This window comes from Pipistrellus hanaki (genome assembly GCF_964339955.1).
Source record: "Pipistrellus hanaki genome assembly, chromosome: 3".
NCBI lineage: Eukaryota > Metazoa > Chordata > Mammalia > Chiroptera > Vespertilionidae > Pipistrellus > Pipistrellus hanaki.
Genome location: NC_140505.1, coordinates 96060259 through 96087482, shown reverse-complemented (window position 1 = coordinate 96087482; position 27224 = coordinate 96060259). Strand labels below are relative to the sequence as shown.

Genomic DNA, 27224 nt, shown 5'->3' with positions numbered 1-27224 from the left:
GCACAAGAACAGACACATAGACCAATGGAATAGAATAGAGAACCCAGAAATCGACCCAAACCACTATGCTCAATTATTATTTAACAAAGGAGGCAAGAGCATACAATGGAGTCAAGACAGTCTCTTCAATAAATGGTGTTGGGAAAATTGGGCAGATACATGCAAAAAAAAAAAAAAAATGAAACTAGACCATCAACTTATATCATACACAAGAATAAACTCAAAATTGATATAAAGGACTTAAACATAAGACGGGAAACCATAAAAATATTAGAGGAATTCACAGACAGCAAAATCTCAGACATATGCCGAAGCAATATCTTCACCGATACAGCATAACATTTTATTTCAATTGAGGTTCTGATTCCAAATGATCTTATAAGTTAGACTCCATGGAGCTCTCCATGTACCCAGGTTAACTCTAGTCTGAATCTCAGACTTCATTGCTCCAGAGTGATGAAGCCATTTTCACTTGGGCAAACAAAAATGGAGCAAGATGAAGCCTTTCCCCATTGCTTATAGAGAAAATTTTCTTTTCTCTCCCCAAGGCTTTCTCAGCAAGTTCCTCTAAGTCATGGCTCCACATATGAAAGAAGAGAGAGATGAGTTCTCTGTTCCTGCTTTTCTTTCCTACTTGGAGGAAAGAAACAGGAGAAAGGCCATATCCTTGCAAACTTGATCTTTAACTAGACATAATGATGCCACCCATTTAAACAGTGTCCAATAAAGTGTCCTTACAATTGAACAACATTATCAGTACTCCTCTTCCTAGCAGAGGAAGGAGCCTTAATATTTTGGGCAGTGGGAAGGAGGGATAATTGAAGATAGGAGACTATGAGCCCCTACTGAACATCAACAGATGGGGTAAGATGAATTAGAGAGGATCATGAATACCAAACAGAAGAGGTTCAACAACTTCTTTTTCTTCTTCTTCCTCTTTTTCTTCCTCTTCCTCTTCCTCTTCCTCTTCCTCTTCCTCCTCTTCTTTCTCCTCCTCCTCTTCCTCTTCTTCCTCTTCCTCCTCTTCTTCCTCTTCCTCCTCCTCCTTTTCTTCTTCTTCATCTTCTTCTTCCTCTTCCTCTTCTTCCTCTTCCTCTTCTTCTTCTTCCTCTTCTTCCTCCTCTTCCTCTTCCTCTTCCTCTTCTTCCTCTTCTTTCTCCTCTTCTTCATTAGTTGCCTTTTATACACACCCTGACCAGGGATTGAACCCCAATCCAGGTATGTACTCTGACCAGGAATTGAACCGGCAGCCTTTTGGTGCATTGAAGATGTTCCAACCAATTGAACCACTCTGGCTGGACAGAGGTTAAACATTAAAAAAAAAAAATTCTCACTTCATGTTGAATGTTAAATTTTCTTTTCATTTTAGGAATTGGAGAATGATACAGCTTTTCAGCAAGCTGTGAGAACTAATCATGGCAGAAGACCTCCAGTAAGTAAATTATTTTTATCGTGATAAAACACACACAACAAAATTTATAATCTTAATCATTTTTAAGTGTACAGTTGAGTAATTGTTAAATATGTTTATTCTCATTGTTATGAAACCAATCTTCAGAACCTTTTCATCTTCCCAAACTGAAACTCTCTTTCCATTAAAAACCTCCCCATTCTCTTTCCTCCTGACCCTGGCAACTAGCCTTTGACTTTCTGTTTCTGTAAAGTTGACTACTTTAGATACATCATATATGTGGAATCATACAGTATTTGTCTTTTGTTACTGGCTTATTTCACTTAGTATAATATTCTCAAAGTTCATACATGTGAAAGGATTTCCTTCCTTTTTAAGACTGAATAATAGTTCATTGTATGGATAGACCACATTTTGTTCTGTGGACACTTGAGTTGCTTCCACTTCTTAGCTATTGCGAATACTAGGTGTACTGGTTACTAATGCGGATTTTGTAATAATTTCAAGAGAAACATCAAAAGTGCTTTATTCAAAGTAGTGTCCATTGCTAGCTACACATTTCCCCCATCTTTCAGGTAAGTTGTGGATACCGTAACAATAGAACTTGCCTTGTTTTGAGGCAAACCATTCAGAGACCCAATTTTCCACTTCTTTGTACATTTTGAAGTGCTGCTCAGAAAGTGCGTGTGCCATTGATTGGAACAAGTGATGATCTGAAGGAGCAAGTTCTGGTGAATACAGCGGGTGGGTTAACACTTTCCAGGCACAAGATCTTTTAAGGTGACTTTAACTGGTTTTAATATGTGATGGTGCGTTATGAAGCAAAATTACTTTGTCGTGTCTTTGGGATATTCTGGTTGTTTCACGATCAAAGCATGGTTCAGGTTGATTATTTGTTGTCGGTAGTGATCAGTATTAACAGTTTCATCTGGTTTTAGAAGCTCATAATACACCACACCTTTCTGATCCCACCAAACGCAGAGCATTGTCTTCTTTCCGAAGTGAGTTGGCCTTGCTGTCGATGTTGATGGTTGACCTGATTCTGTGCGTTTGGAATTCTCAAAATAAATTCACTTTTCATCACATGCAAGAATTCGATGCAAAAAAAGACTTTCTTTCGTGCCGTTGAAGCAACATTTTACTGATGACTTTTCAGTTTTCCATTTGTCCTTTGTTCAGATGATGTGGCACCCATTTTCCTTCCTTTAAAATCTTTTCCATTGCATGTAAACTATTGGAAATTGTTTTCTGAGCAACGTTTAATCTTTCTGCAAGTTGTTTTTGAGTTTGACATGCATCTTCATCCAATAATGCTTGTAATTGTTGGTCTTCAAACTTTTTTGGTTGACCTGGATGTTCTTTGTCTTTCGCATCGATTTCATCACTTTTAAAGCGTTTAAACAGTGTTCACAAGTATCTTGAGATGGAACATGTTCACCATGAAGCTTCCTGAAGTATTCAGCAGCACTTTTCTTCAAAATAAAGTAATGAATTAAAACTTCCCACAAATGCTCTTTATTTGGCATGAAATTCGACATTTTAAACTTTAAAGCATAAAATATCTATGATGTTAACATCTTTACAAAACTTGACATATGAAGTTTTGAAGCTTGCTGTCACTACAACAAAATCGCATATGTATCAAATTGCTTATGTATCAACGTATGTGTAACTCTATATACATACCCTTGTTGAAGATTATTTGACCATATACACAAGGGTTTTTTTCTGGTCCATTTATTCTGATTCATTGGTCTATTCTGTTTTTACACCAGTACGTCTGTGTTTTTGTAACCATAACTTTGTAATCTGTTTTGAAATCGGAAACTATGAGTTTCCTAATTTTGTTCTTTTAAAAAATTCTTTAGGCTATTCAGGATCCCTTGAGATTTCAAATGAATTTTAGAATGAATTTTTTTATTTCTTAAAAAAATGGCATTGGTATTTTGGTAGGGATTGGATTGAATTTGTAGATTTCTTTTAGTGGTATAGACATCTTAACAATAGTAAGTTTTTGAATCCATGAACATGGGATGTTTTGCATTTATTTGTCTTCTCTTTAATTTCTTTCAGCAATGTTTTATAATTATATATTAGATCATATAATTTTTTATGCTTTTGAGAAGATAAATTTTATGTAAGGTTTGGAATATGTTTTCCTAAATCACTCATTGTTTTAAAATATTTGTAATTTTTAAAGTTACATAAACATTGATTCTTCAAAACATTGGAGCTTAATTTACAAATTATTCTTCCCTTGGATTAATGATCCTCTGTTAATATTCTATCAGCATATGAATTGCTAGAGTGATATTTTTCAATATTATTAAAATTTTTGTGTATGTTATGCAAAGCATAGACATCTAACTTGCACAGTGTATGGAATATGCCAACTCTCTTCTGTAGTTGAAAACAAACAGGTTGATTCTAAGTGAAATATAGAAAGTTCTGTCAGAAAGAGTATAAGTTGTTATGGGACCATAAAGAAAGGTTATTTGTCACTGGGACAATCAGTAGAGGCTACTTAAGATAAATTTACAGTTGAATAGTAAAGGGTATGTACAGTTAAGACTGATCTTAAGGTATGGGAAGAAAGGTATGACACATGAGTATATAAGATAAATAAAGGAAGAGACAGGGTAGGCTCTATCTGAAGAGATCTGACCATTGCTTAAACACACACACACACACACACACACACACACACACACACCAGATTTAGTAATTTGTAAGTAGTTGGGGGGGGGCGGGGGAGATCTTTCCTTCAGTTTGTTCTCATAGAAAAAAATTCTAAGACTATCTTTTTCAGCTTTTTCTAAGACCTATTAAGTCAATTAGGTCAAGTTTTTAATGTGTGTTGGTTTTTTTTTGTTTGTTTGTTTTTTTGTCTTATATTTTTACTGATTTGGGGGAAAGGGGCTATTATTAAGAGAAAGATATGATCAAACTTTACATTATGATTATGGATTTTTTTAGTTTTTTGCTTTATATATTTGGAATAGAAATATTTAGAAATGTTATATTTTCATGGTAAATTGAGATTTTTATTGCTATGAAATTACTATCTCTAGTAATTCTGTTTGTCTATTTTGTCAGATATTAGTATATTGATATAGTTATATCAGCTTTCTTTTGTCTAGTGTTTTCATGATATGTCTTTCCCAGTCTTTAACTTCAAACCTTTTCATATCCTTCTATTTCTTATTAGCAGCATGTAATTGAGTTTTGCTTTTTAAATACAGTCTGATAATCATTTTTTTTTGTGAGTTATTTAATCCATTTGCATGTAATGAAATTAATGGATTGGCTTCAATTTGTTGTGTTATTATTTGCTTTTCAATTTTTCTGCCTTTTTATGTTTCATTTTCTTTCTTGTCTTCTTTTGTTTGTTTGTTATTTCCGTTTCCCCCCATTGTTATTTTAGAAGTTTACATCTATAAAAATTCTCTTAGTGTTTTCCTAAAAATTATAATACTCGTCTTTAACTTATTAAAGTCTGATATAAATTAGTATTTTACTGTTTCCTGGACAATGCTAGAATTTTATATTTTCAGTTCTAGAATTTATATATTTTTTTATACTTTCCCATTCTCTGCTGAAATTATCAATCTTGTGTTTTAGCTCACTGGACATATTAAGCATATTTATGTTAAAATCTGTCTGATATTTTCATTATATGTATCACCTTCGGGGTTTCTTTTCATTCTTTTGTTTTTCTTGGCTTTTGGTTAGGTAGTCTTGCCTCATTTATGTCTCTTTATTTTTGATTGAATGACAGACAGTATAAATGAAAAATTTGAGAGTTAATTTAAGGCTATATGTGTTTGCTGTCAGTATGATAACCACTGGCCACATGTGGCAATTTACATTTAAATTATTTAAAATTAAATACAATTTTAAAATTCAGATCCTTGTTATGCCAGCCACTTTTCAAACGCTCTGCAGCAACATGTGGCTAGTAGCTATCTCATCAGACAGGACAGGCATGGAATGGTCCATCAGTGCAGAAAAGTTCTACTGGATAACGCAGCCAAAAGTGATCTAATCTTTCAGTAGAGAGAATTTACTCTTGCTTTTGACCTTAGAGATATTAGAAATCCTGGTTCACCCTGATCCATTTGAGTTTGAGGTGATCCTGACTTGGACTTCAGTCCTTATAAGGGCTAGTATGCTTCTAACTTACTTTTCAGTCTTAACCTTTTGAGATCACAGTCTATAGCTGAAAGGATTACAAGGGCAGCCACCTGGGCAGGCCCCCAACTCCAGTGTTTATCTCCTCAGGCCTGTGAGTCTACAAAAAGCTAAGCACAGCTTCTCAGCCATGTCTTTGGAACAAGCAGATGCCTATAGGAGAAAAGCAGAACCTAATGCTGGCTCACCTCTCCAACCTTCCCCTTTCCTTAACTGGAGACTTTGCAATTCTTAACTGCCTTAATGGTTCTCTAATGTATTTAAACTAATATTTTACAAAAATATTATTGTACCCAGCTTTTTATTTCTTAGTGGCAATGTTATTTAAAACAGTAGTCCACCATAGCGAGAAGTAGAACTTATCTATTGATGTTTTAATTAAATATTTCAAACAGCCCTCGCTGGTTTGGTTCAATGGATAGAGCATCAGCCTACAGACCAAAGGGTCCCAAGTTCAATTCCGGTCAAGGGCACGTACTTTTGTTGCAGGCTCCTCTCCCACACAGTCCCCTGGTCAGGGTTCATGCAGGAGTCCACCAATCGATGTGTTTCTCTCACATCAATGTTTCTTTCTCTGTCTTTCCCTCTCTCTTTTACTCTCCCTAAAAATCAATGGAAAAATATCCTCAGGTGAGGAGTAACAAAAAGCAACAAGTATTTCAAACAATATGCCTAACAACTGACATGTTTAGGCCAGTTTCACCTACGTGGTTCTGTTTGATTCCAACTACAGTGTTGTGATCAACATGCATACCTTGTATCCTTATTTCAAAAATGAGAAATTTTAGATTCAAAGAGATTCAAAGAGATTCAATAAACTCAACTAGTAGAGGAACGAGCTGAGCTTCAAACCAAATTCTCTGAATCCAAATCCTGTCTATTGTTAGACCTAGTGGCTGGCAGTAATAAGAATTCATGATGAATGATGGAAGCCACCATGAAAACAGATCATTGCTATTGGCACTTCAGATCATTCTCAAGTTCCCTTTCTCCTATGAAGTTAATTCCAGAATAAATATCTAAAATTCCTAAGCTTCATAATATATAGGATAATTTAAAAGGTAATTATTCTAAGTATTATATTAACATTTCTCTATTGATAAATCTATATTTTATACTTCCAGTTTTCTATTATGTAGCTTAATCTGAATTCTATTAACTATGTTTCTTTCCCCTCTCCCCAAGATAACTGCTAAAATACCAAGCACAGCAGTTACTAGACCTGTAGCTACTGGATATGGGGTAGGTTTTCTTAAGCTGAAAATATTAAGATGCTTTTTCTTATACATAAATTCATTTTAGGCAGTCCTTAGCAATTTTGGCTATTATTCAGTCTATGAACCAAATATATTTTCTATTTTGAATAGTTAAAAACATTATAAAAATCTAATTTAATAGCTTTGAATATTCTAGTCATTTTGATTGTAAATATGTCAGAAAACATTTTATTACCTTTTCTATTTGTAAACCTTGTGTTTGTTGATCCACTTCCTTTCATTTTTTTACATAATATGACCAAGTCTCATGTGTATTCCATTCATACATTTTATTTGAAGTTATATAATAAATATAATGTTTGTAATTTTTAAAAACTTACTAATTAATGCATTAAAAAGTAAAATTTAAGAAAAATTTCAAAGACATATATTTGGGTCTTGCTCTTATTTGAGATTTTTGGAGAAAGGATGCTATATAAAAATCCATAAAGGAAAATCTTTTATAAGTTTCCCAAATTTGGATGTTTTAGCTTACATGAAATAATAGAGAAATAAGAGAATGAGGTGGGATATCATTTCCCAGTCCTTAAGATTTTATATATAATAGAGGTCAGAAAATATATATAATAGAGGTCAAAAAATGATTTCAGAACCGAGGTCTAGGGCAGTTGCCTTCATACTGTCCCTTTATATGAATGAAAAAAGTAGCCTTACCTATAAAACCCTAATATATAAATAGACCAGATGGTGGAAAAACCAAACAACTGAACAACCAGTTTCTGTGACATCCGCTGACCACCAGGGGTGCTCTCGGAAAATGGTGGGCATCGGCAGCAGGTGGCAGAGCACAGAACATGGGGGGCATCGGATGTAGCGGAATGGTGGAACAGGTGAGCGGGGGTGCCAGTCCAAGGCAGGGCACCAGTCATCATTGGGGAGAACCTCTGGTGGTTAATGAAAATTTTGCTCCCGCACAGCACAGTCCCGCCTGGTGCTTGCACCTGCTGCCAGTGCCAGCCCCACTCACTCCTCAGGGCTTCTCCTAATGCAGAAGCAGCCACAGGTGGATGTGGCTGTGTTCCAATGAAACTTTTTTTACAAAGGCTGAAAGTTGTTGTTTGCTGATGTCTGCTTTAGAGTTTTACTGTTTGACCCTATGTCCTCAGATGATACATGGAAAAAATTATGTTTAAGTTAATTTGCCAGTAGAATGAAGAAAAGGTTATAAAAAAAACTTTTATAATTTAATTTATAAAATTAAGTGTAGATTTTTAAAAATTGTTTTAACTTAGTTTTCTGTTTACTAGTCCAAGACATCCCTGACATCATCAATGGGAAGACCAGTGACAGGGGCTATCCAGGTATCTCTGTCGTGTGGTTGTCCATTTGGGGCCTCTCTTGTGACTTAGAATATTACCAAAGCTTTCTTTTCTTTATTATATTATTTAAAATCTTAAAGGATATATTATTGATATAATTACCCTGATTCTTTAAAGTGTGGGCTACAGATTGGGCTGTTTGAAATCTTTGGAGGCAAAGTCTCTGGACTTACTGAAGTCTCAGATGAAATTCTACTGGGGAATGGACATGAACTGATGTTTTGATTGTATGGTTAGCCTGGGACTCATTTTTCTCATGCTGCCATTTACAACCATGCCTTTGGTTTCTCTCATGGGCATAGAGGATACCATCCAAAAGTAGGGGAATAGCCAGCTTATCCTATCTAATAAAGAGGGAATATGCTAATTGACTGCCATGCCCTCACAAAGATGGTGGTGTCCACAGCCAATAAAAAGGGAATATCCTAATTGACTGCCATGCCCTCACAAGATGGTAGCACCCACAGCCACAAGATAGAGGCGCCTAGTCTCCTCAGCCCTGCCTCATCCAGCCAGAGTCCTCCAGTCCCCTCAGCCCTGCCTCATCCAGCCAGAGTCCTCCAGTCCCCTCAGCCCTGCCTCATCCAGCCAGAGTCCTCCAGTCCCCTCAGCCCTGCCTCATCCAGCCAGAGTCCTCCAGTCCCTTCAGCCCCACATCATCCAACCGGAGTCCCCCAGTTGGGGGTGATCAGGCCAGCAGGGAAGCAGTTAGGCGTCAATCAGGCTGACGGGAGTGGTTAGGGGGCTATCAGGCTGGCAGGCAGGCGAGTGGTTAGGAGCCAGCAGTCCCGGATGTGAGAGGGATGTCCCCCAAGAGGTCCCAGATTGGAGATGGTGCAGGTCGGGCTGAGGGAAACCTCCCTCCTGTACATGAACTTCATGCACCAGGCCTCTAGTAGGCTATATAAGGTACTCTGTAAAAATCTATGAGGTATTTTTTCTTTCAAATGGAGTAAGCCCAGTTAAATCAAGGAATTATCAATTTATAGGGGAGCCCTAGACAGTTTGGCTCAGTGGAGAGAGCATCAGCCCAAGGACTGAAAGGTAGCAGGTTTGAGTCTAGTCAAGAGCACATACCTTGATTCTGGTTGCAAGCTTGGTCCCTGACTAGCACGTGAGGGAGGCAACTAATCTTTCTTTGTCTCTCTCCCTCCCTTCCACTCTCCCTAAAAATCAATAGAAAAATATCCTTGGATGAGGATTAACAAAACAAAACAAAAAAAGAAGAAAGAAAGAAAAAAAAAGAAAAGCATTTATAGGGGGAAATGAAAGTAGAGACAGAGTTGACATAGAGGAGCAGAAGTACAGAATTAAAAATTGCAGTTAGCCCTGGCCGGCATGACTCAGTGGTTAGAGCATTGGCCTGTGAACTGATGGGTTTCAAGTTTGATTTCAGTCAAGTGCATGTCCCTGGATGGCAGGTTCCCCGCCCCAGGGATGCAGGGCAAGTGCAGAGACAACCAATTGATGTAGCTCTCTCACGTCAATATTTCTCTCTCTCTCTTCTTTCTTCTCCCTTCTGCTCTCTCTAAAACCAATGGAAAAAATATCCTCCAGTGAGGATTAACAAAAATAAAATAAAAAATAAAAACTGCAGTTATGTGTCATTTGCAGAACTCTAAGTACTTTTAAATTATTCTATTCTTTTAAGGATGGAGTTACTAGACCCATGACAGCAGTGAGAGCAGCTGGTTTTACCAAAGCAGCTTTGAGAGGTTTGTCTCTGTTAATTTTTTTCAGATCTTTTAATATTTTTTACTGTTTTTTATGTGTAATTATTGTTACCATTTTAAATCTAACATGCCATTGATTATAAGGTGCGTCATTATTTTAAGTACCATAAGAAAGGAAAGAGGTGATGAAAATACTCTGTATCACAAGTGGGGTGGTAGTTACACTGGCATATAATTTGTCAAGTTGTACTAAATTGTACATTAAAATTTTTTTATTTTTTATAAATTAGAGCTCATTTTTAAAAATTAAAGGTAAAAATAATATTTAAATATATGATAAATGATTTTAAAATAAAATTATTAGGGTAAATGTCAAATTTTTATATAAATAAGGACAATTAAAAAGCCAATGCCAAGTTATTACTCATATGATTGGTAATTTAGAGTTCATAATGGGAATAGATTACCGTGGGAGGTGAGTAAATACTGAGAGAGCATTTCATTTTTTTTTTTTTTTAATATTAACACAAGTTTATGTATGTAAAAAATCTCACCATTTTTTTATACAAAATGTTTATGTAGACATAATAAATGTCCTGCCTATTTAATAAATAGGTAATCCAAGTCATTTAATAAATAATTAAGTAACGTTCAAGGTTTCATATTTTCTTCAATTATGTTGGGTCCCAGATTAAATATGAACTCTTGAATTGTGTCTCAGGTTCTGCATTTGACCCTCTTGGTCAGTCAAGGGGCCCTGCTCCTCCTTTGGAAGTCAAGAACGAAGATAGGTATGTAAGTCCTTATGCTGTTGTTTTATTGTTGCATCTTTAAAATTTTTCAAGTAAGTATTTTAAAAGTTTTTGTCACTAAAATAGTAATTATAGTACCATCCCTAGTTCCTGGAATTAGCAAAAGAATCAAGCCTAATAAAAATAGCCATGTGTATCCTATATAGTTTTAATATATTACTAGAGGCTTGGTCCACAGATTCGTGCACAGGTGATATCCCTTGGCATTGCCTGTAGGGATCAGGCCGAAACCAGCAGTCAAATACCGCCTGCTGCTCCTGCTCTTTCCGGCCTCACTGCACCTGCTGTCACCACCGCTCAGTAGGCTTGCTGCTGCTCCGCTGTGGTCTCTGAGCTGCAGTGGCCACCATGAGCCCTGCGTCTAGTGCCCTTCAGTCAGCTGAGTGGTGCTCCAGCTGTAGGAACACACTGACCACCAGGGGACGGATGCTCAATGCAGGATGGTTGTACAGATGGTCAGTACGCGTCATAGCCACTGGTTGACCATAGACTGGTCAACCGGTGGTTTGGTGGTTCCACTGTTCAATCACTGGGCTTTTATTATATAGGATATAGATTTGACTTGAAGATATACCTAATTTTTATGGAGCCTTCTCTTGAAGGTCAAATAGAGTTGCAAATGTAATAAGATGTGCTTATTTTAAAATAATATTTCAATGAAAAGAATTAAGAGAACATTAAGAAGTTAGTTTGTCATATCAGTCTTGAAAATTTTAATTTTTATTGAATTAACTTAGTTTTGTGCTAATAGTTAGAAAGTAGCCAAAAACTATGGTATAAATTCAGCTGTATATATGTACTAGTATCGAGGTACATTGATATCTACATTTTACAAATAGTTTTATAAACAAACCCTTACTGAGTATTCAGTGTGTGCCAGACATTTTGCAGTGCAATACATAAATGGAGACTGAGCTATTATTATCATAGAGAATATAAACCACAGAGATCTTGACTTGGTAGCACTAATAAATTGCAGGACTGAAATTTGAATTCAGACTATTTCCAGAGCTAATACTGCTTTGTTTCTATATAGTAGATGTTATTAAATTGTAATTCTTAAATCCAGTATTTGAACTATTGTGTAAATTACATAATTTCCATTTCAACTAACAAGGAACCTCTATAGAAAACCAGTTTAGCCTTAGACGATTTGGCTCAGTGGTTGGAGGACTAAAGGGTCTCAGGCTTAATTCTGGTTAATGGCGCATACCTGGATTGCAGGCTCGATGTCCAGCCCTAAGTCAGGCCCATGCAGGAGGAAACCAATCTATGTGTCTTTCTCACATCAGTGTTGTTCTATCTCTGTCTCTCCCCCTTCCTAAAGATTAATGGAAAAAATACCCTCGGGTAAGGATTAACAAATAAATAAAATAAAGTAAAACTAGTTTATTTTGTAACATAGTTAATGACAGCATGTCTGCTAATAAAACTTTTTAAAAATGTATCATTCTGGAATCCTTTTAGCTGCTAACAACAGAAGACACATCAGAAACACATATATAGTAAGAACATTTATTAATTACTAACAGGAAATCTGGTGGAAGGGCAGTTTTAGAGATGTTTAATTTAACTTCCCAGTAGCATCAGTCCTGGTTCAGCTTCCCTCTGATTCTCTTGGCTTTTCTCAAGAGCCTACCCATCTGTACAATGCCAAGAGTGCCATTACAGAGTTCAAACTTTTCAGAATGAGAACATTGATAAAGCCTACCTGGAGTCAAGAAAGTTCCAGTCTCAGGTCCCTTTTAAAAAGCAAAGCAAAGAAAATCTTTCCACGGCCCTCTACCCCAAGAAGATTGTTTTCACTTTTCATTGGCAGAAAAGCATCACTTGCCTATGGCTGATCTAAACATTTGACAACAGAATGAGATTTGACAAGTGTAGATCCAGGGGCTGGGTGCAGGATCTTATGTGGGTAGGTTCCCAGCACTGTCTGCATATAGCACTGTGTGCATACAGGGTAAAGTTTTGGCATTTGATAAGGGCATAGTGTATCTTCATAGAGTTCTTTTACTGATTTTTGCTTTAAAATTTTACATTGATATTTCAGGTTTAATAACAAACTATTGGCAACCAGAAAATAGATTTCTATACTTCATTATAACCTTTACAAAATCACCATCTGTTATGTTCATTGCTCAGTTAGAACTTTGCAGATCTTTGTAAACTCATAAAATTTGTATGCTTCCTGATGAAATTTGTAGGCAGGTTCCACTGAAGAACATGATTCTATAGACAAGGCTATGCTATTAAATTTATTCCTGTATTCTTTTTTTTTTAATCCCATAAGTACAATGTGTATCAGTATACTCAGTAAAATTTTATCTAGGCACTGTTGTGCATTCAGTGTTGTGGTATGTTGCTGGAAGATATTAAGGGCAAAAAAGAAATTAATGTCATTTTGAAAAGTGACTGATTTGAGATACTGTGTTTGCTACTAATCAAGTCGGGGTTTTTAAACTTCTCACCTTGTTAGAAAGCTTCTCTTCAGTACCTATCTGGTAGTTAATAATAATTATTATATTATCTCTTTTATGGGGAGCTTCAGTTTTCCTAACTACTAGGTAAAGTTTCCATTTGCCAAACATCTGAAAAAGGGATCTGTTTTTCTTGGGGATAATAATTCAATAGTGTGGCTCTTAGATTTACCTTACTGGGTTAAAATCCTGGTATTCTAACTTTCTAGCTGTGTGATTTTGAGTATAGCACTTAAGTTTCTAAACCTCGGTTTTCCTCAATAAAAAGAATAATGATAATACTTGTATGTGATTATGATCAGGGTAAAGCATGTAGCTCAGTGTGAAATTAGACTTATGCTAAGTAAATGTTACCTATTTTTACATTTATTCTAAATAGTTATATAATTCTTAAAAACGGTAGTATATATGCTTTTTAATGCCATTTATACGTTTCTCTTATCTATGATCTATTCTTCACATTTAAAAGCATGTTAAAAGCAAATTACATTTTAGTATATATCTTTAGAGGTTGAATGATTACCTGCATTCTTCTTTAATAGTCCAGAAGAAAAGATTAGACAATTAGAGAAGAAAGTAAATGAGTTGGTCGAAGAAAGTTGTATTGCCAACACTTGTGGAGACTTAAAACTGGTAAGTTTATAACTAACAGGATTCAGAATTATGAAGTGTGTGTGCATATACATACACACACACACACACACACACATATATATGTATACATACACACATATATATACACACACATATATATGTATGTATATATGGTTTTATTGTGCATAATTATGAAGTGTGTATATATGTGCACACATACAAGCATATGTATAGATAAATATTTTTGTTTTGCTGTTGACTGGCCTTAGAGTTTTCACTGAGGAAATTATTTGTTTGTTGGGAATCCTATTCTGCTACTTTTAAAATTATTAAATATTTTCTTTTAATTTGCTTTTGTTCAATTACTTTGAATGTTATACTATATAAATATAATTTCTGTGACTTTAGTTATTGGGTTAATGACTACCATTAGGAGAAATTATTCAATATGAAAAGCTGCTTTTGTTGCTCATAGAACTGGTACCTTTTTAATCTAATTCTAAAAAGCAAAAATCCCCTGTTGAATTAATCTGTTTGTAGTTAGTCTCAGTGGAATAGAAGGTTCCTGGCATTCTAAGAAGAGAGCCAAACTAAGCATCTGCCCTAACATTGAGTAGCAGTTATCCTGTGACTTGTCTAGATTTGGGGCATCCCAGAAACCAAACAAATCCATCTAAATTCCTATCTCGCAAGATAGAATTAAAATATCCAAAGATTCATGAGTTGGGAGGGAAAAAGGAAATCAAAGACAGGGTCAAACCTAAAAGTGATGGAAGGCATGGTGATGAAGAGACTGGACTTGAGATAAAGCTACTATACATTTGGCCCCTCAGACTCCCTCTTCTTTTCCAGAATAAACTCAAATTTTTATGATAGTGAGCTCCAGTTTAAATAAATGGTCTGGGCTCTTTAGTTGTCAAGGGGAGTTTGTGGTAAGGGTTCCCTGGGCTGTGGGCATCCAGGCTTGGATATGGTATCAGCCCAGCTACATGCAGATGTTTCCCAAATGCATACATACTCGGAATGAATGTTCAGAGTGTATTCTTAATTTCAGGCCTTAGAAAAGGCAAAAGATGCAGGAAGAAAAGAGAGAGTGCTGGTGAGACAACGTGAGCAGGTGACAACTCCAGAAAACATCAATCTGGACTTAACTTACTCAGTAAGTATGAAATACCCGATGAGTAAAATTATTTGGGCTAGAATTGGTAGATTCCAGAAGCCTTTTATCTTTTATATTTCTTGTTTCCTTTTATTTTTAAAAATTTATTAAATCTCAGATGCTTAGAATTAGATTACTGATAATCTTTTTTTGAACAAGAGTTCATGAGACACCCTTGTCTTTGGTCTGTGTGAAGATCTTTTTTTGAATTTTATTTATAGATTTGAAAGAGAGAGAGAGAAAAAATATTGATTTGTTGTTCCATTCAAAATATGATTTATTTTTTTACCCATTGATTGATTCTTGTATGTGCCCTGACTGGGGATCCAACCTGCAACCTTTGTGTTTTGGGATCACACTCTAATCAACTGAGCTACCTAGCGAGGGCAAAGATAATTTTTTTATTTAGTTTTTTGATTAGTTGTTTTTAATAACTTAGTAAGTGCTTACCAGCCAATGACTGTTTCTTGAAGACTGCTAATATTTATGCTCTGTTCAGTGTGGTTACTTTAATGAGATTCTGATGTGGACATTTTGGCCTATGAATTTCAAGAACTTTAAATGAGGCAAATAACAGAATGTTCTGTGAAGGTAGTAAAAAACAAACAAACAAAAAAACAACACTAATTTCTAGCAAAATTTCTTTAATTCTGAAAAGACAGTTCCATATGTTGATAGGGCTGTTTAAAAGGATATATTTTTAGTGGGAAAATCATATGTCAAACCCATGAGAAAAAGTACACTTGAAACTGAATAAGAATCTTTAGATGTTTACCATTTATAGCTAATATTTTTTAATTCCATGATCAATTTATAGTATTCATTTTTCCTGTCCTCTAGAAAGATAATTTACAGTAACTTAATAACAAATTATAATTTTGCTTGTATAGGATCACTATTCAAATAAAGGTTTAAGATAATTCCTGCATGAAGTTTAATTTATGTTTATGAAGATAATTTGGTTCACTATTTTGCTTATTCCTTTTATCATTAGCAACATTAAGAAGACACAGTTATTCTTTGTAGGTCTTCCTGAAATTAATGGATGGCAAATATTATCTAAAATAAAAGAATACGTAGAAAATTAATGTAAAAGCCAGACATCAGCTTTACCTATCTCAATGTTCTGGTTCATTTGGAATGCAAAATTTTCTATCTACTTCATTTCCTAATTGGTTAGGTGTCTTGATATGAGCAGCTAACTTCGTTATGTGACTTTAATCTCTAGAAAGACTATAGGTAAAAGGTCTTTTGTCTAAATGGTATTGTGTATCTTTTTGCAATATTTTCCTTCCTTAGGTTCTTTTCAACTTGGCCAGTCAGTATTCAGCTAATGAAATGTATGCTGAAGCACTAAACACATATCAAGTTATAGTGAAAAATAAAATGTTTATCAATGCAGGTAGGTGCTAATAGTCAGTTTGTCTAGTAAGTATAGTTCTTTTGTAGTGTTTGTGTATGTTTCCTCCCTGTACGGTTTCTTACAATGAAGTGACCTATACTCTAAAACAAATTTGTATTTATATAGAGGAATCCTGCTTAAAAATACTATTTATATTAAAATCCACACAAATGCAAATTAGGAAATACAGCTGGTATGAGGTATATAACCTTATAGTAAACAAAAAATGTGTTCTGTCATTACAAGTATTAATAGAATGAGCTATGGCAACCCCATCAAGTGTGCTTCCCCTTGTATATTCATCACCAAGAGTTTGTAGTTTATATTAGCATGCACATTGTGTAAAATTTGGTAGCAGTATTAAAGTTTATTAATATCCTTTTCTTGAATATCATATTAAAATGTGTGTAGCATCATTAGGTCTAATTTTAAAGTCTTATATTTTTCTTAGCAGAACAAAACTCCAATTTTCTAATGTAAACCAGTTGTTTTTTAGTTGTAATTTTTAGGACTCTAACTGTCTTAATTGGATACATAATTAATTAGTATATGGATACATGAAAATCGTATGGCTATTTTTCAAGGGAGAATTTTAGACAATGCCTGAACCTTTATAACTTGTACTTGTTAAGACTTCAAATAATGTGAATTAAGATTATCTAAAATATCATAGAAAAATGAAAAACATAGAGTATTATATATTTCTTTTCTTTTTAATTAGGAAGATTGAAAGTGAATATGGGAAATATTTACTTAAAGCAAAGAAATTATTCCAAAGCCATTAAATTCTACCGAATGGCATTAGATCAAATTCCAAGTGTCCATAAAGAGATGAGGTGAGTTTACATAATGATAACTTTGTAAAATTGTGTTATTTTCAGAAACAAGTTAACTCTTCTGACCTGTTGTCAGTAGGTTTAACGTTTTGAGATATTTGTATAGGAGTGATTTTAGATTTATGTGATGTCTCTTCTTGCGCACATTTGTATAATGACAAGTTAAAGGTTAAAGGCATAATATGTGACCAATTGAAGTAAAAATAGACTATTTGGCCTATATAGGGGATAATCACCAAATGCAGCTAACTGCCAACACAAAAGCAAAACTTAGTTCTTTAGGACATACCAGACTCTCTAGAGTGCAAGGCTAGAAATTCAGACCCCCTTGGCATTAGTGCTATAGATTGAGAGTAAAATCATGGGAGGAAGGGATTGCTTCTGAATTTGAGAAGATACGGTTAGGAGGGGGATATTTGGATTCCTTCTATTCCTGTAATATTTCAAGAACAGACATAGTAAATTACCTTATGGTCTGGTAATAAATGTAAGAACATATGTTTCCAGGATATTTACTGGTCATAATTTTCCCTAGGTCCAGTACTCTCCCTCAGTGAAACTTAATTATTTGTAAATGCCACCTTCCATGATAATTTGTTTTTAATTGTGCACAATATCTTATCATCATCAGTAAATATCTGGCTTATAAAACAGTACCCATGAAGAACTTTTAACCCAGGTGATGCCAAGAATTTGAGCTTTTTAGAAGATGTATTTATTTATTTATTTATTTATTTATTTATTCATTTATTCATTTATTTATTTATTTATTTTTAAATAACATTTCCTTTCTTTTATATAAATATATATATATTTATTGATTGATTGATTGATTTTTTTTTATTTTTTTTTTTACAGAGAGGAAGGGAGAGAGATAGAGAGCTAGAAACGTCGATGAGAGAGAAACATAGACCAGCTGCCTCTTGCACACCCCCTACAGGGGATGTGCCCGCAACCAATGTACATGCTCTTGACTGGAATCGAACCTGGGACCCCTCAGTCCATAGACCGACGCTCTACCACTGAGCCAAACTGGTTTCGATATAATATTAGACAGAAGATATTAAGTGCTCACTAATCAGGAATCGAGAGGTGCTGTGGTGCCCTAGTTAGTGTGTTCTGGGATTAGAGCATTGGCCCAAGCACCAAAGAATCACCAGTTCGATTCCCATTCAAGAGCACATACCTGGCTTGCAGGTTGCATCTCCTGCTTAAGTCAGTCCTGTGAAGGAGGCAATTAATCAGTGTGTGTCTCTCACATAGATGTTTCTTTCTCTCTCTTGTCCCTCCCTTGTTTTCTCTCTCCTTCTTTTCAACTCTCTTCAAATTAACAACAACAAAAAAAGAGGTGATATAGTAATTAAGTTGAGGGAATAATTATTAAGAACAAGAATAGTTAATAAAAGTATTATGAAGGAGGTGTACTTGAGATAAGTAACTTAAATGAAGAGGAAAAAAGGGGAAACATTCCAGACAAAAGGAGTAATATAAAAAGAGTCAGGAAAATCAATATTCATGATCTGGTCAGAGAATTATGAATGAATGAATGTAGTTAAAACAGAGGGATTATTTTGAGAAGTAGTTAGAAATAAGATGAGATCATGGCCTTTAAAATGTCTATAATCAAAAGACAGGCAATAATATTATTGAAGAGATGTGGAGAAATCGGAAACCTCATACATTGGTGATCTAAAATGATACAGCCACTTTGAAATATAATTAGGCAATCTCTTAAAAAGATAAACATGGGTTTACTGTATGACCAGTGGTATTATATGTACCACTCTTAGGTATATAAGAAAGAAAGTGAAAACATGTCACAAATGATCCAGTGTGAATATTCATGCAAAATCATTCATAATCACCAAAAGAGGAACAATCAATATCCATCACTTAGGCTATGGATGAATGAAACATGGTGTATTCGTACTATGGAATATTATTTTACAACGTAAAAGGAATGAAGTGCTGACACTTGCTACAATATCAAGAACCTTTAAAAGATTCTGCTGATAGTCAAAAAACTTCCGACAAACAAAAGCCCTGGACCAGACAGTTTAATAGGGGAGATTTATCAGACATTCTAAGAAGAAATGAAACCTATTTTCCTCAGACTATTCAAAAAATTCAAGAGGAAGGAGCACTTCCAAGCTCTTTCTACGAAGCCAGCATTACCCTAATACCAAAACCAGATATAGACAGTACAAAGAGAATTACAGGCCAGTATCCCTCATGAACATAGATGCCAAAATCCTCAACAAAATTCTAGCAAATAGGATCCAGCATTACATTAGAAAGATCATACACCATGACCAACTGGGATTTATTCCAGGGATGCAAGAATGGTACAATATCAGCAAATCAATAAATGTGATATTCCACATAAACAAACTGAGAGATAAAAACCACATAATCATATCCATTGATGCAGAAAAAGCATTTGACAAAATCCAACACTCTTTCTTGATAAAAACTCTCAGCAAAGTGGGAATAGAAGGATCATACCTCAACATAATAAAAGCCATATATGACAAACCCACAGCCAACATCACACTCAATGGGCAAAGACTAAAACGATTTCCCCTAAGAGCAGGAATAAGATAGGGATGCCCACTCTCACCACTCCTGTTTGACATAGTACTGGAAGTACTAGCCAAGAGATCAGACAAGAAGAAGAAATAAAAGGCATCCAAACTGGAAAAGAAGAAGTAAAACTGTCTTTATTTGCAGATGATATGATATTATACATAGAAAACTCCAAAGACCATCAAAAAACTAGACTTAATAAATAAATTCGGCAATGTAGCAGGATACAAAATTAACACCCAGAAGTCTATGGCTTTTTTATACACCAATAATGAACTCACAGAAATAGAAACTAAAAAAGAAATCCCACTTACCATTGCAAAACAAACAACAACAACAACTATATATATGTGATACCTAGGAATAAACTTAACCAAGGAGACAAAGGACCTGTACTCAGAAAATTTCAGGGCACTAAAAAAAGAGATAGAGGAAGACATAAACATATGGAAGAATATACCATGTTCATGGATTGGTAGAATCAACATCATTAAAATGTCCATACTATGCAAAGCTATCTATAAATTCAATGCAATCCCTCTTAAAATACCTACAGCATACTTCAAAGACCTAGAACAAATTCTCCAAAAATTCATCTGGAATAAAAAAAGACCCTGAATAGCTACAGCAATCTTGAGAAAGAACAGCAGTGTTGGAGGGATCACAATATCAGATATCAAGCTATATTACAAAGCCATTATTTTCCAAACTGCCTGGTAGTGGCACAAGAACAGACATATAGCCCAGTACAACAGAACTGAGAACCCAGATATCAACATAAGCCAGTATACTTAATTAATTTTTGACAAATTTGACAAAGAAGGCAAGAGCATACAATGGAGACAAGACAGTCTCTTCAATAAATGGTGGGAGACTGGACAGATACTTGCAAAAAAAAAGAAACTAGATCACCAACTTACACCATAGACAAAAATAAACTCAAGCCCTACCAGGGGTCCTCAAACTTTTTAAAGTGGGGGCCAGATCACGGTCCCTCAGAGAGCTGGAGGGCCGGACTATATGAACTACTAATTCCTACTGTAACACCTCGGCTGCGCTCACTGCCCAAAAAACCTGGCGGGCCGGATCAGACTCCTCTGCGGGCCGCATGTGGCCCGTGGGCCGTAGTTTGAAGACCCCTGTGAACCGGTTTGACTCAGTGGATTGAGTGTTGGCCTATGGACTGAAAGGTCTCAGGTTTGATTCCGGTCAAGGGCATGTACCTTGGTTGTGGGCACATCCCCAGTAGGAGATGTGCAGGAGGCAGCTGATTGGTATTTCTCTCTCATTAATGTTTCTAACTCTCTATCCCTCTTCCTTTCTCTCTGTAAAAAAATCAATAAAAAATAAAATAAACTCAAAATGGATAAAGACTTAAACATAATTTGGGAAACATAAAAATCTTAGAAGAAGCCATAGGCATCAAGATAGCAGACATTTGTGATAGCAATATCTTTACCAATGCAGCTCCTAGGGTAATGGAAACTAAAGAGAAAATAAACAAATGGGACTACATCAAAATAAAAAGCTGCTGCACAGCAAAAGAAATCATCAACAAAACAACAAGAAAGCCCACTGCAATGAAGAACTTACTTGTCAGTGTTATATCCTATAAGGGTTTCATCTGTTAGCATTTACAGAGAACTCATACAACCTAACAAAAGGAAGATAAACAACCTACTCAAAAAAAAATGGACAATGGACCTAAATAGATACTTTTCAAAAGAGGACATTCAGAAAGCCAAAAGACATATGAAATCATGCTCAAAATCGCTAATCATCTGAGAGATGCAAATCAAAAACAACAATGAGGCACCATCTCACACTTGTCAGAATGGTTGTCATAAAAAATGAGAAGTGTTGGAGAGGATTCAGAGAAAAAGGAACCCCTTTTCACTGCTGGTGGGAATGCAGATTGGTGCAGCCACTTTGGGAAAAAGTATGGTGTTTCCTCAAAAAATTAAAAATGGAACTACCATTTGACCCAGGAATACCACTTCTAGGAATATATTCCAAGAAAACAGAAACATCTATCAAAAAGAATATATGCAGCCCTGTATTCATAGCAGCACAATTTACAATAGCTAAAATTTGGAAACAGCCAAGGTGTCCATCAGCAGATGAATGGATTAGAAAACTGTGGTGCATCTATAGAGTGGAATACTACCCTGTTGTAAAAAAGGAATTCTTACCATTTGCAACAGCATGAATGGAACTGGAGAGCATTATGGTAAGTGAAATAAGTCGTCAGTGAAAGATAAATACCACATGATCTCCTTTGTGGAATATAAAGAACATCATAAACTGTTGAACAGAAATAGAGGCAAAGAAGCATCAGACAGACTGTCAAACTACAGCAGGAAGGTAGGTGAGGTTTGGGGGAGGGGGTAAGAGATCAAACAAAGGACTTGTGTGCATGTATATAAGCACAACCAACAGACACAAGACATTGGGGGAGGTGGGGAGGGCAAGTGCCAGGGGTTAGAAGAGGCTGCTGGAGATCAATGGTGAGAAAAAAAAGGCAGACATGTATTACTATTGGCAATACCTTAAACAATAAAATAAAATAAAAATAAAAAGATTCTGCTGATTGAGAGACATCAACACAAAATGTCACATTTGAATGAGTCCATTTGTATGCAACATCTAGAAAAGGCAAATCCAGAGACAAAGAAAGGATATTAGGGCCCTGGTTGGGTAGTTCAGATGGTTGGCACATACAAGAATTAAACAATAAATGCATAAATAAGTGAAACAATAAAATGATATCTCTTCCCCCCCCTCTCTCTTTCTCTCATAAAAGAAAGAAGGTTAGCATTGCCCAGGGCTGGAGATGATAATGGGAGTGACCACTGATGGGAACAGGTTTTCTTTTTGGGGTGATGGAAATCCTATCTAATAAAAGAGTAATATGCAAATTAACCATCACTGCCACGCTCACCAGCCAATCAGGAGCAAATATGCAAAGAAATCCAACCAAGATGGCTGTGGTCACAGAGAGCAGGAGGGAGGCTTGGGTTTCTCTGGCAATGGAGGAATCCAAGCTTTCTGCACACTCTGGCCAGCCCAGGCCTCCGCTTAAGGCTACAAAGTTTCAATTGTAGAAGATAAATAAACCCCAGATACCAGGGCCTCTGCTTGGGTCACCAGGGTGCATGGCTGGCCCGCATACCACCACAGGCCTCTTGCCCAGGCTGCCCCATACCCCAAGGGAACCCCGACTCTGATCCGGAACACCTTCAGGGCAAACCAGCTGGCCCCCATCCATGCACCAGGCCTCTATCCTATCTAATAAAAGAGTAATATGTAGATTGACCACTCCAACATACAGGATGGCTGCCCCCATGTGGTTAAAGATTCTGCTCCCATGTGGACAAAAGATGGCCAGCGGGGGTGGACAGTTGGGAGGGACCAGGCCTGCAAGGAAGGGCAGTTGTGAGCAATCAGGCCAGCAGGGGAGGGCAGTTGGGAAGGACCAGGCCTGCAAGGGAGAGCAGTTGTGGGGGACCAGGCGTGCAGGGGATGGCAGTTAAGGGTGACCAAGTCAGCAGAGGAGGGAAATTGGGGGCAACCAGGTCTGCAGGGAAGGGCAGTTGGGAGGGACCCAGGCCTACAGGGGAGAGCAGTTGTGGGGGACCAGGCCTGGAGGGGAGGGCAGTTAAGGGTGACCAGGCCTGCAAGGGAGTACAGTTAGGGGCAAACAGGCTGGCAGGGGAGCAGTTAGGCATCAATCAGGTTAGCAGTGGAGTGTTTAGGAGGTGATCAGGCTGGCAGGCAGAAGCTGTTAGGGGCAATCAGGAAGGCAGGCAGGCGTGCAGTTGGGAGCCAGCAGTCCTGGATTGTGAAAGGGATTGGGCCTAAACGGGCAGTTGGACATCCCTCGAGGAGTCCCAGATTGGAGATGGTGCAGGCTGGGCTGAAGGCCACCCCCCACCCCGTGCATGAATTTCGTGCACCGGGCCTCTAGTTACTTAATAATAGGATAATTGTAGTTCCACGAATGTATGAACATAGTAGTAATCATTGAAGCAAATACTGAAAACAAATAAATTTTATGATATGAGCCTCAGTAAAGCTTTAGGAAAACAAAGCAAAAAAGTCAAGTAGAATAGAAATGAAGGGAACTATCTGTGGAGTGTCTGACTACTGTACTGAAGAGTTCAGACTTGAAGCTGATCCCTATTTATTTCTCTTTAGGATTAAAATTATGCAGAACATTGGAGTTACATTTATTAAAACTGGCCAGTACTCTGATGCCATTAATTCGTTTGAGCACATAATGAGCATGGCACCAAACCTGAAGGCTGGCTTCAACCTCATTCTCAGTTACTTTGCTGTTGGAGATCGAGAGAAAATGAAGAAGGCTTTCCAAAAACTGATTGCTGTTCCATTAGAAATTGATGAAGATGATAAATACATTTCACCAAGTGTGAGTATGAGGAAGACTGGAAGCCAGCTCTTGGTTATCCATGCTTTTCTGTTTCCAGAAATGAAAAAGTTGGAGTGGATGACTTCTTAGGTTTCTTCCAGCCCTGTATTAATATATGTTAATTAAATTTAATTAATGCATTTTCTTTTTTCTTTTTTTTTTAAAAAATATATTTTATTGATTTTGTACAGAGAGGAAGGAAGAGAGATAGAAAGCTAGAAACATCGATGAGAGAGAGTCATCGATCAGCTGCCTCTTGCACACCCCCTACTAGGGATATGCCCGCAACCAAGGTACATGCCCTTGACCGGAATTGAACCAGGGACCCTTCAGTCCCCAAGCCGACACTCTATTCATTGAGCCAAACCGGTCTCGGCTAATTAATGCATTTTCATTTATTATTTAAATTAGCTTGAGAACAGAACTCCATTGAAATAGGGATAGAAAGTATGGTTAAGACAGACTGCAGTTCTAGTCAGAAAAAATATATATTAGGAAAAACAAGACTATGTGCCAGGAATCTGTAATACTCTCAAGAGTAAAAATAAAATTTAGAAAAAGAGCAATAGCCCTGGCCAGTGTTGGTCAGTTGTTAGAGTGTTGTCCCAGTAGCAGATTCGATTCCCAGTCAACAGCATGTACCTGGGTTTCAGATTCAATCCTTAGCCCTGGTTGGACATTGTGGGAGGCAACCAATCAATGTGTCTCTCTCACATCAGTGTTTCTCTCTCTCTCTCCATCCCCACCTTTCTTCCACTCTCTCTAGAAATCATGGAAAAAATGTCCTTGAGTGAGGATTAACCAAAAAAAAAAAAAAAAAAGAAAGAAAGAAAGAAAGAAAAAGAGTAATATAAAGCCTTTTAATTGTTTCTTTAGTTGAGCAGAGGAAACTTAAACCATATTACTAAATTCATAAAGAATGAAAATAAGTAATTCCTCATCCTTACTCATAAAATTCAGCATAATACAAAAAACCTATTTTCAAAGACCTGAGCAGATACTACATAAAGTGAAAAAATAAATAAATAAAACAAGTGAAAAGTACTGATATACACTCATACTTGAACATAACCTAGAAAAAAGTATACCAAAATAAACACTGTGTTTTCTAGAATAATATTCTTTTTCTTTTTTTGTTAATATTCATTTTTTTTTTTTTTTTTTTTTTTTTTTACAGAGAGAAAGGGAGAGAGATAGAGAGCTAGAAACGTCGATGAGAGAGAAACATTGACCAGCTGCCTCTTGCACACCCCCTACCGGGGATGTGCCCGCAACCAAGGTACATGCCCTTGACCAGAATCGAACTAGGGACCTTTCAGTCCGCAGACTGACGCTCTACCACTGAGCCAAACCGGTTTCGGCCATATTCTTATTATTTTATTTTTTTAAGTCTTTACAGATGTTCCTCTCTTTTCCCTCCTTTTCCCCGCTCTACCCAATTTTCATCCCACTCCAGGCCTCCACCACTTTATTGTCTGTTTCCATAGTTAATGCATATCCTATTATAATAAAAGGCTAATATGCAAATTGACCAAGTGGCAGAATGACTGGTCACTATGATGAGCACTGGCCACCAGGGGGCAGATGCTCAATGCAGGAGCTGCCCCCTGGTAGTTTGTGCACTGCCAAAGGGGAAGCACTGCTCAGCCAGAAGCCCTGAGCCGGGCTCATGGCCGGTGAGCGCAACCACAGTGGTGGGAACCTCTCCTGCCTCCATGGCAGCACTAACGATGTCCATCAGCTAGACATCCCCCTGGCTCCCAGACTGCGAGAGGGTGCAGGCCAGGCTAAGGGACCCCTCGTTTGTGTGAATTTCATGCAACGGACCTCTAGTATGCATATAAGATCCTTAGTTAATCTCTTACCCCCTTCCCTCTGATATTCATCAGTCTATTCCAAGTTTCCATGCTTCTGATTCTATTATATATCATGTTTATTTTATCCTATAGATTTCTTGTCCATTTATTTTTGTTTTTAGATTCAGTTGTTGGTAGATATGAATTTATTGCCGTTTTATTGGTTCATATTTTTTATCTTTTTCTTCTGTTGCTTATTCCTTTTCTTAAAGAATACTTTTTAACATTTCTTGTAATACTGGTTTGGTGGTAATGAACTCCTTTGTCTTTTTCCTGTCTGTGAAGCTCTTTATCTGACCTTCAATTTTAAATGATATCTTTGCTGGGTAAAGTAATCTTGGTTGTAGGTCCTTGCTATTCATCACTTTGGATATTTCTTGCCACCCACTTCTGGCCTGCAAAGTTTCTTTTGAGAAATCTGCTAACAGTCATATGAGCGCTCCCTTGTAGGTAATTCACTGCTTTTCTCTTGATTCTTTTAAGATTATCTCCTTGTCTTTAACCCTTGACATTTTAATTATGATGTGTCTTGGTGTGGGTTTCTTTGAATTCCTCTTGATTGGAACTTTCTATGTTTCCTGGATCTATAAGTCTATTTCTTTCACCAGGTAGGGGAAGTTTTCTGTCATTATTTGTTCAAATAGGTTTTCAATATATATATCTCTCTCTTCTCCTTCTGGCATCCCCAGAATGTTGGTATGCTTGAAGTTGTCCCAGAGGCTACTTGCACTATCTTCTTTTTTTTCTTCTTCTTTTTTCTTTTTGCTCTTCTGATTGGGTGTTTTTTGCTTCCTCGTATTCCATATCCTTGATTTGATTCTCGGAATCCTCTGGTGTACTGTTAACTCCTTGTAAATTATTCTTTATTTCAGTCAGTATATGCATAAGTTATGACTGGTCCTTTTTCATGTCTTTGAAATTCTCACTAAGATCCTTGACAGTCCCACTAAGTCACCTGAAGCTCTCCTGAAGATCCTTCAGTAATCTCATAACTGTGGTTTTGAATTCTGTATCCAGTAGCTTGCTTGCTTCCATTTCTTTCATTTGTGACATGTTTCTTTGTTTCACCATTTTTGTTGCTTCCCTGTGTTTGTTTCTATGTATTAAGTAGAGCTTCTTTGTCTCCTGGAGTTGGTAGAATGGCCTGTATAGTAGGTGTCCTGTAGTGCCCAGTGGCTCAGTCCCCCCAGTTACCTGAGCTG

General features: G+C 36.6%; 1 protein-coding gene across 11 annotated transcripts in view; it reads left to right on the top strand.

Moving 5' to 3' along the window:
* The window catches only part of IFT88 (intraflagellar transport 88), a 172175-nt gene that overhangs the window by 28813 nt on the left and 116138 nt on the right, over positions 1-27224 (top strand). For 8 of the 11 annotated variants that reach the window (XM_084878565.1, XM_084878562.1, XM_084878568.1 and 5 more), the window contains 10 exons: positions 1370-1432; positions 6788-6844; positions 8127-8180; positions 9850-9913; positions 10593-10662; positions 13703-13793; positions 14809-14913; positions 16213-16315; positions 17037-17151; positions 23935-24166. In XM_084878565.1, the coding sequence (XP_084734691.1) occupies positions 1370-1432; positions 6788-6844; positions 8127-8180; positions 9850-9913; positions 10593-10662; positions 13703-13793; positions 14809-14913; positions 16213-16315; positions 17037-17151; positions 23935-24166 (954 nt within the window). The remainder of the gene's footprint in view (positions 1-1369; positions 1433-6787; positions 6845-8126; positions 8181-9849; positions 9914-10592; positions 10663-13702; positions 13794-14808; positions 14914-16212; positions 16316-17036; positions 17152-23934; positions 24167-27224) is intronic. The other 3 variants (XM_084878571.1, XM_084878563.1, XM_084878566.1) reach the window with 1 other exon arrangement.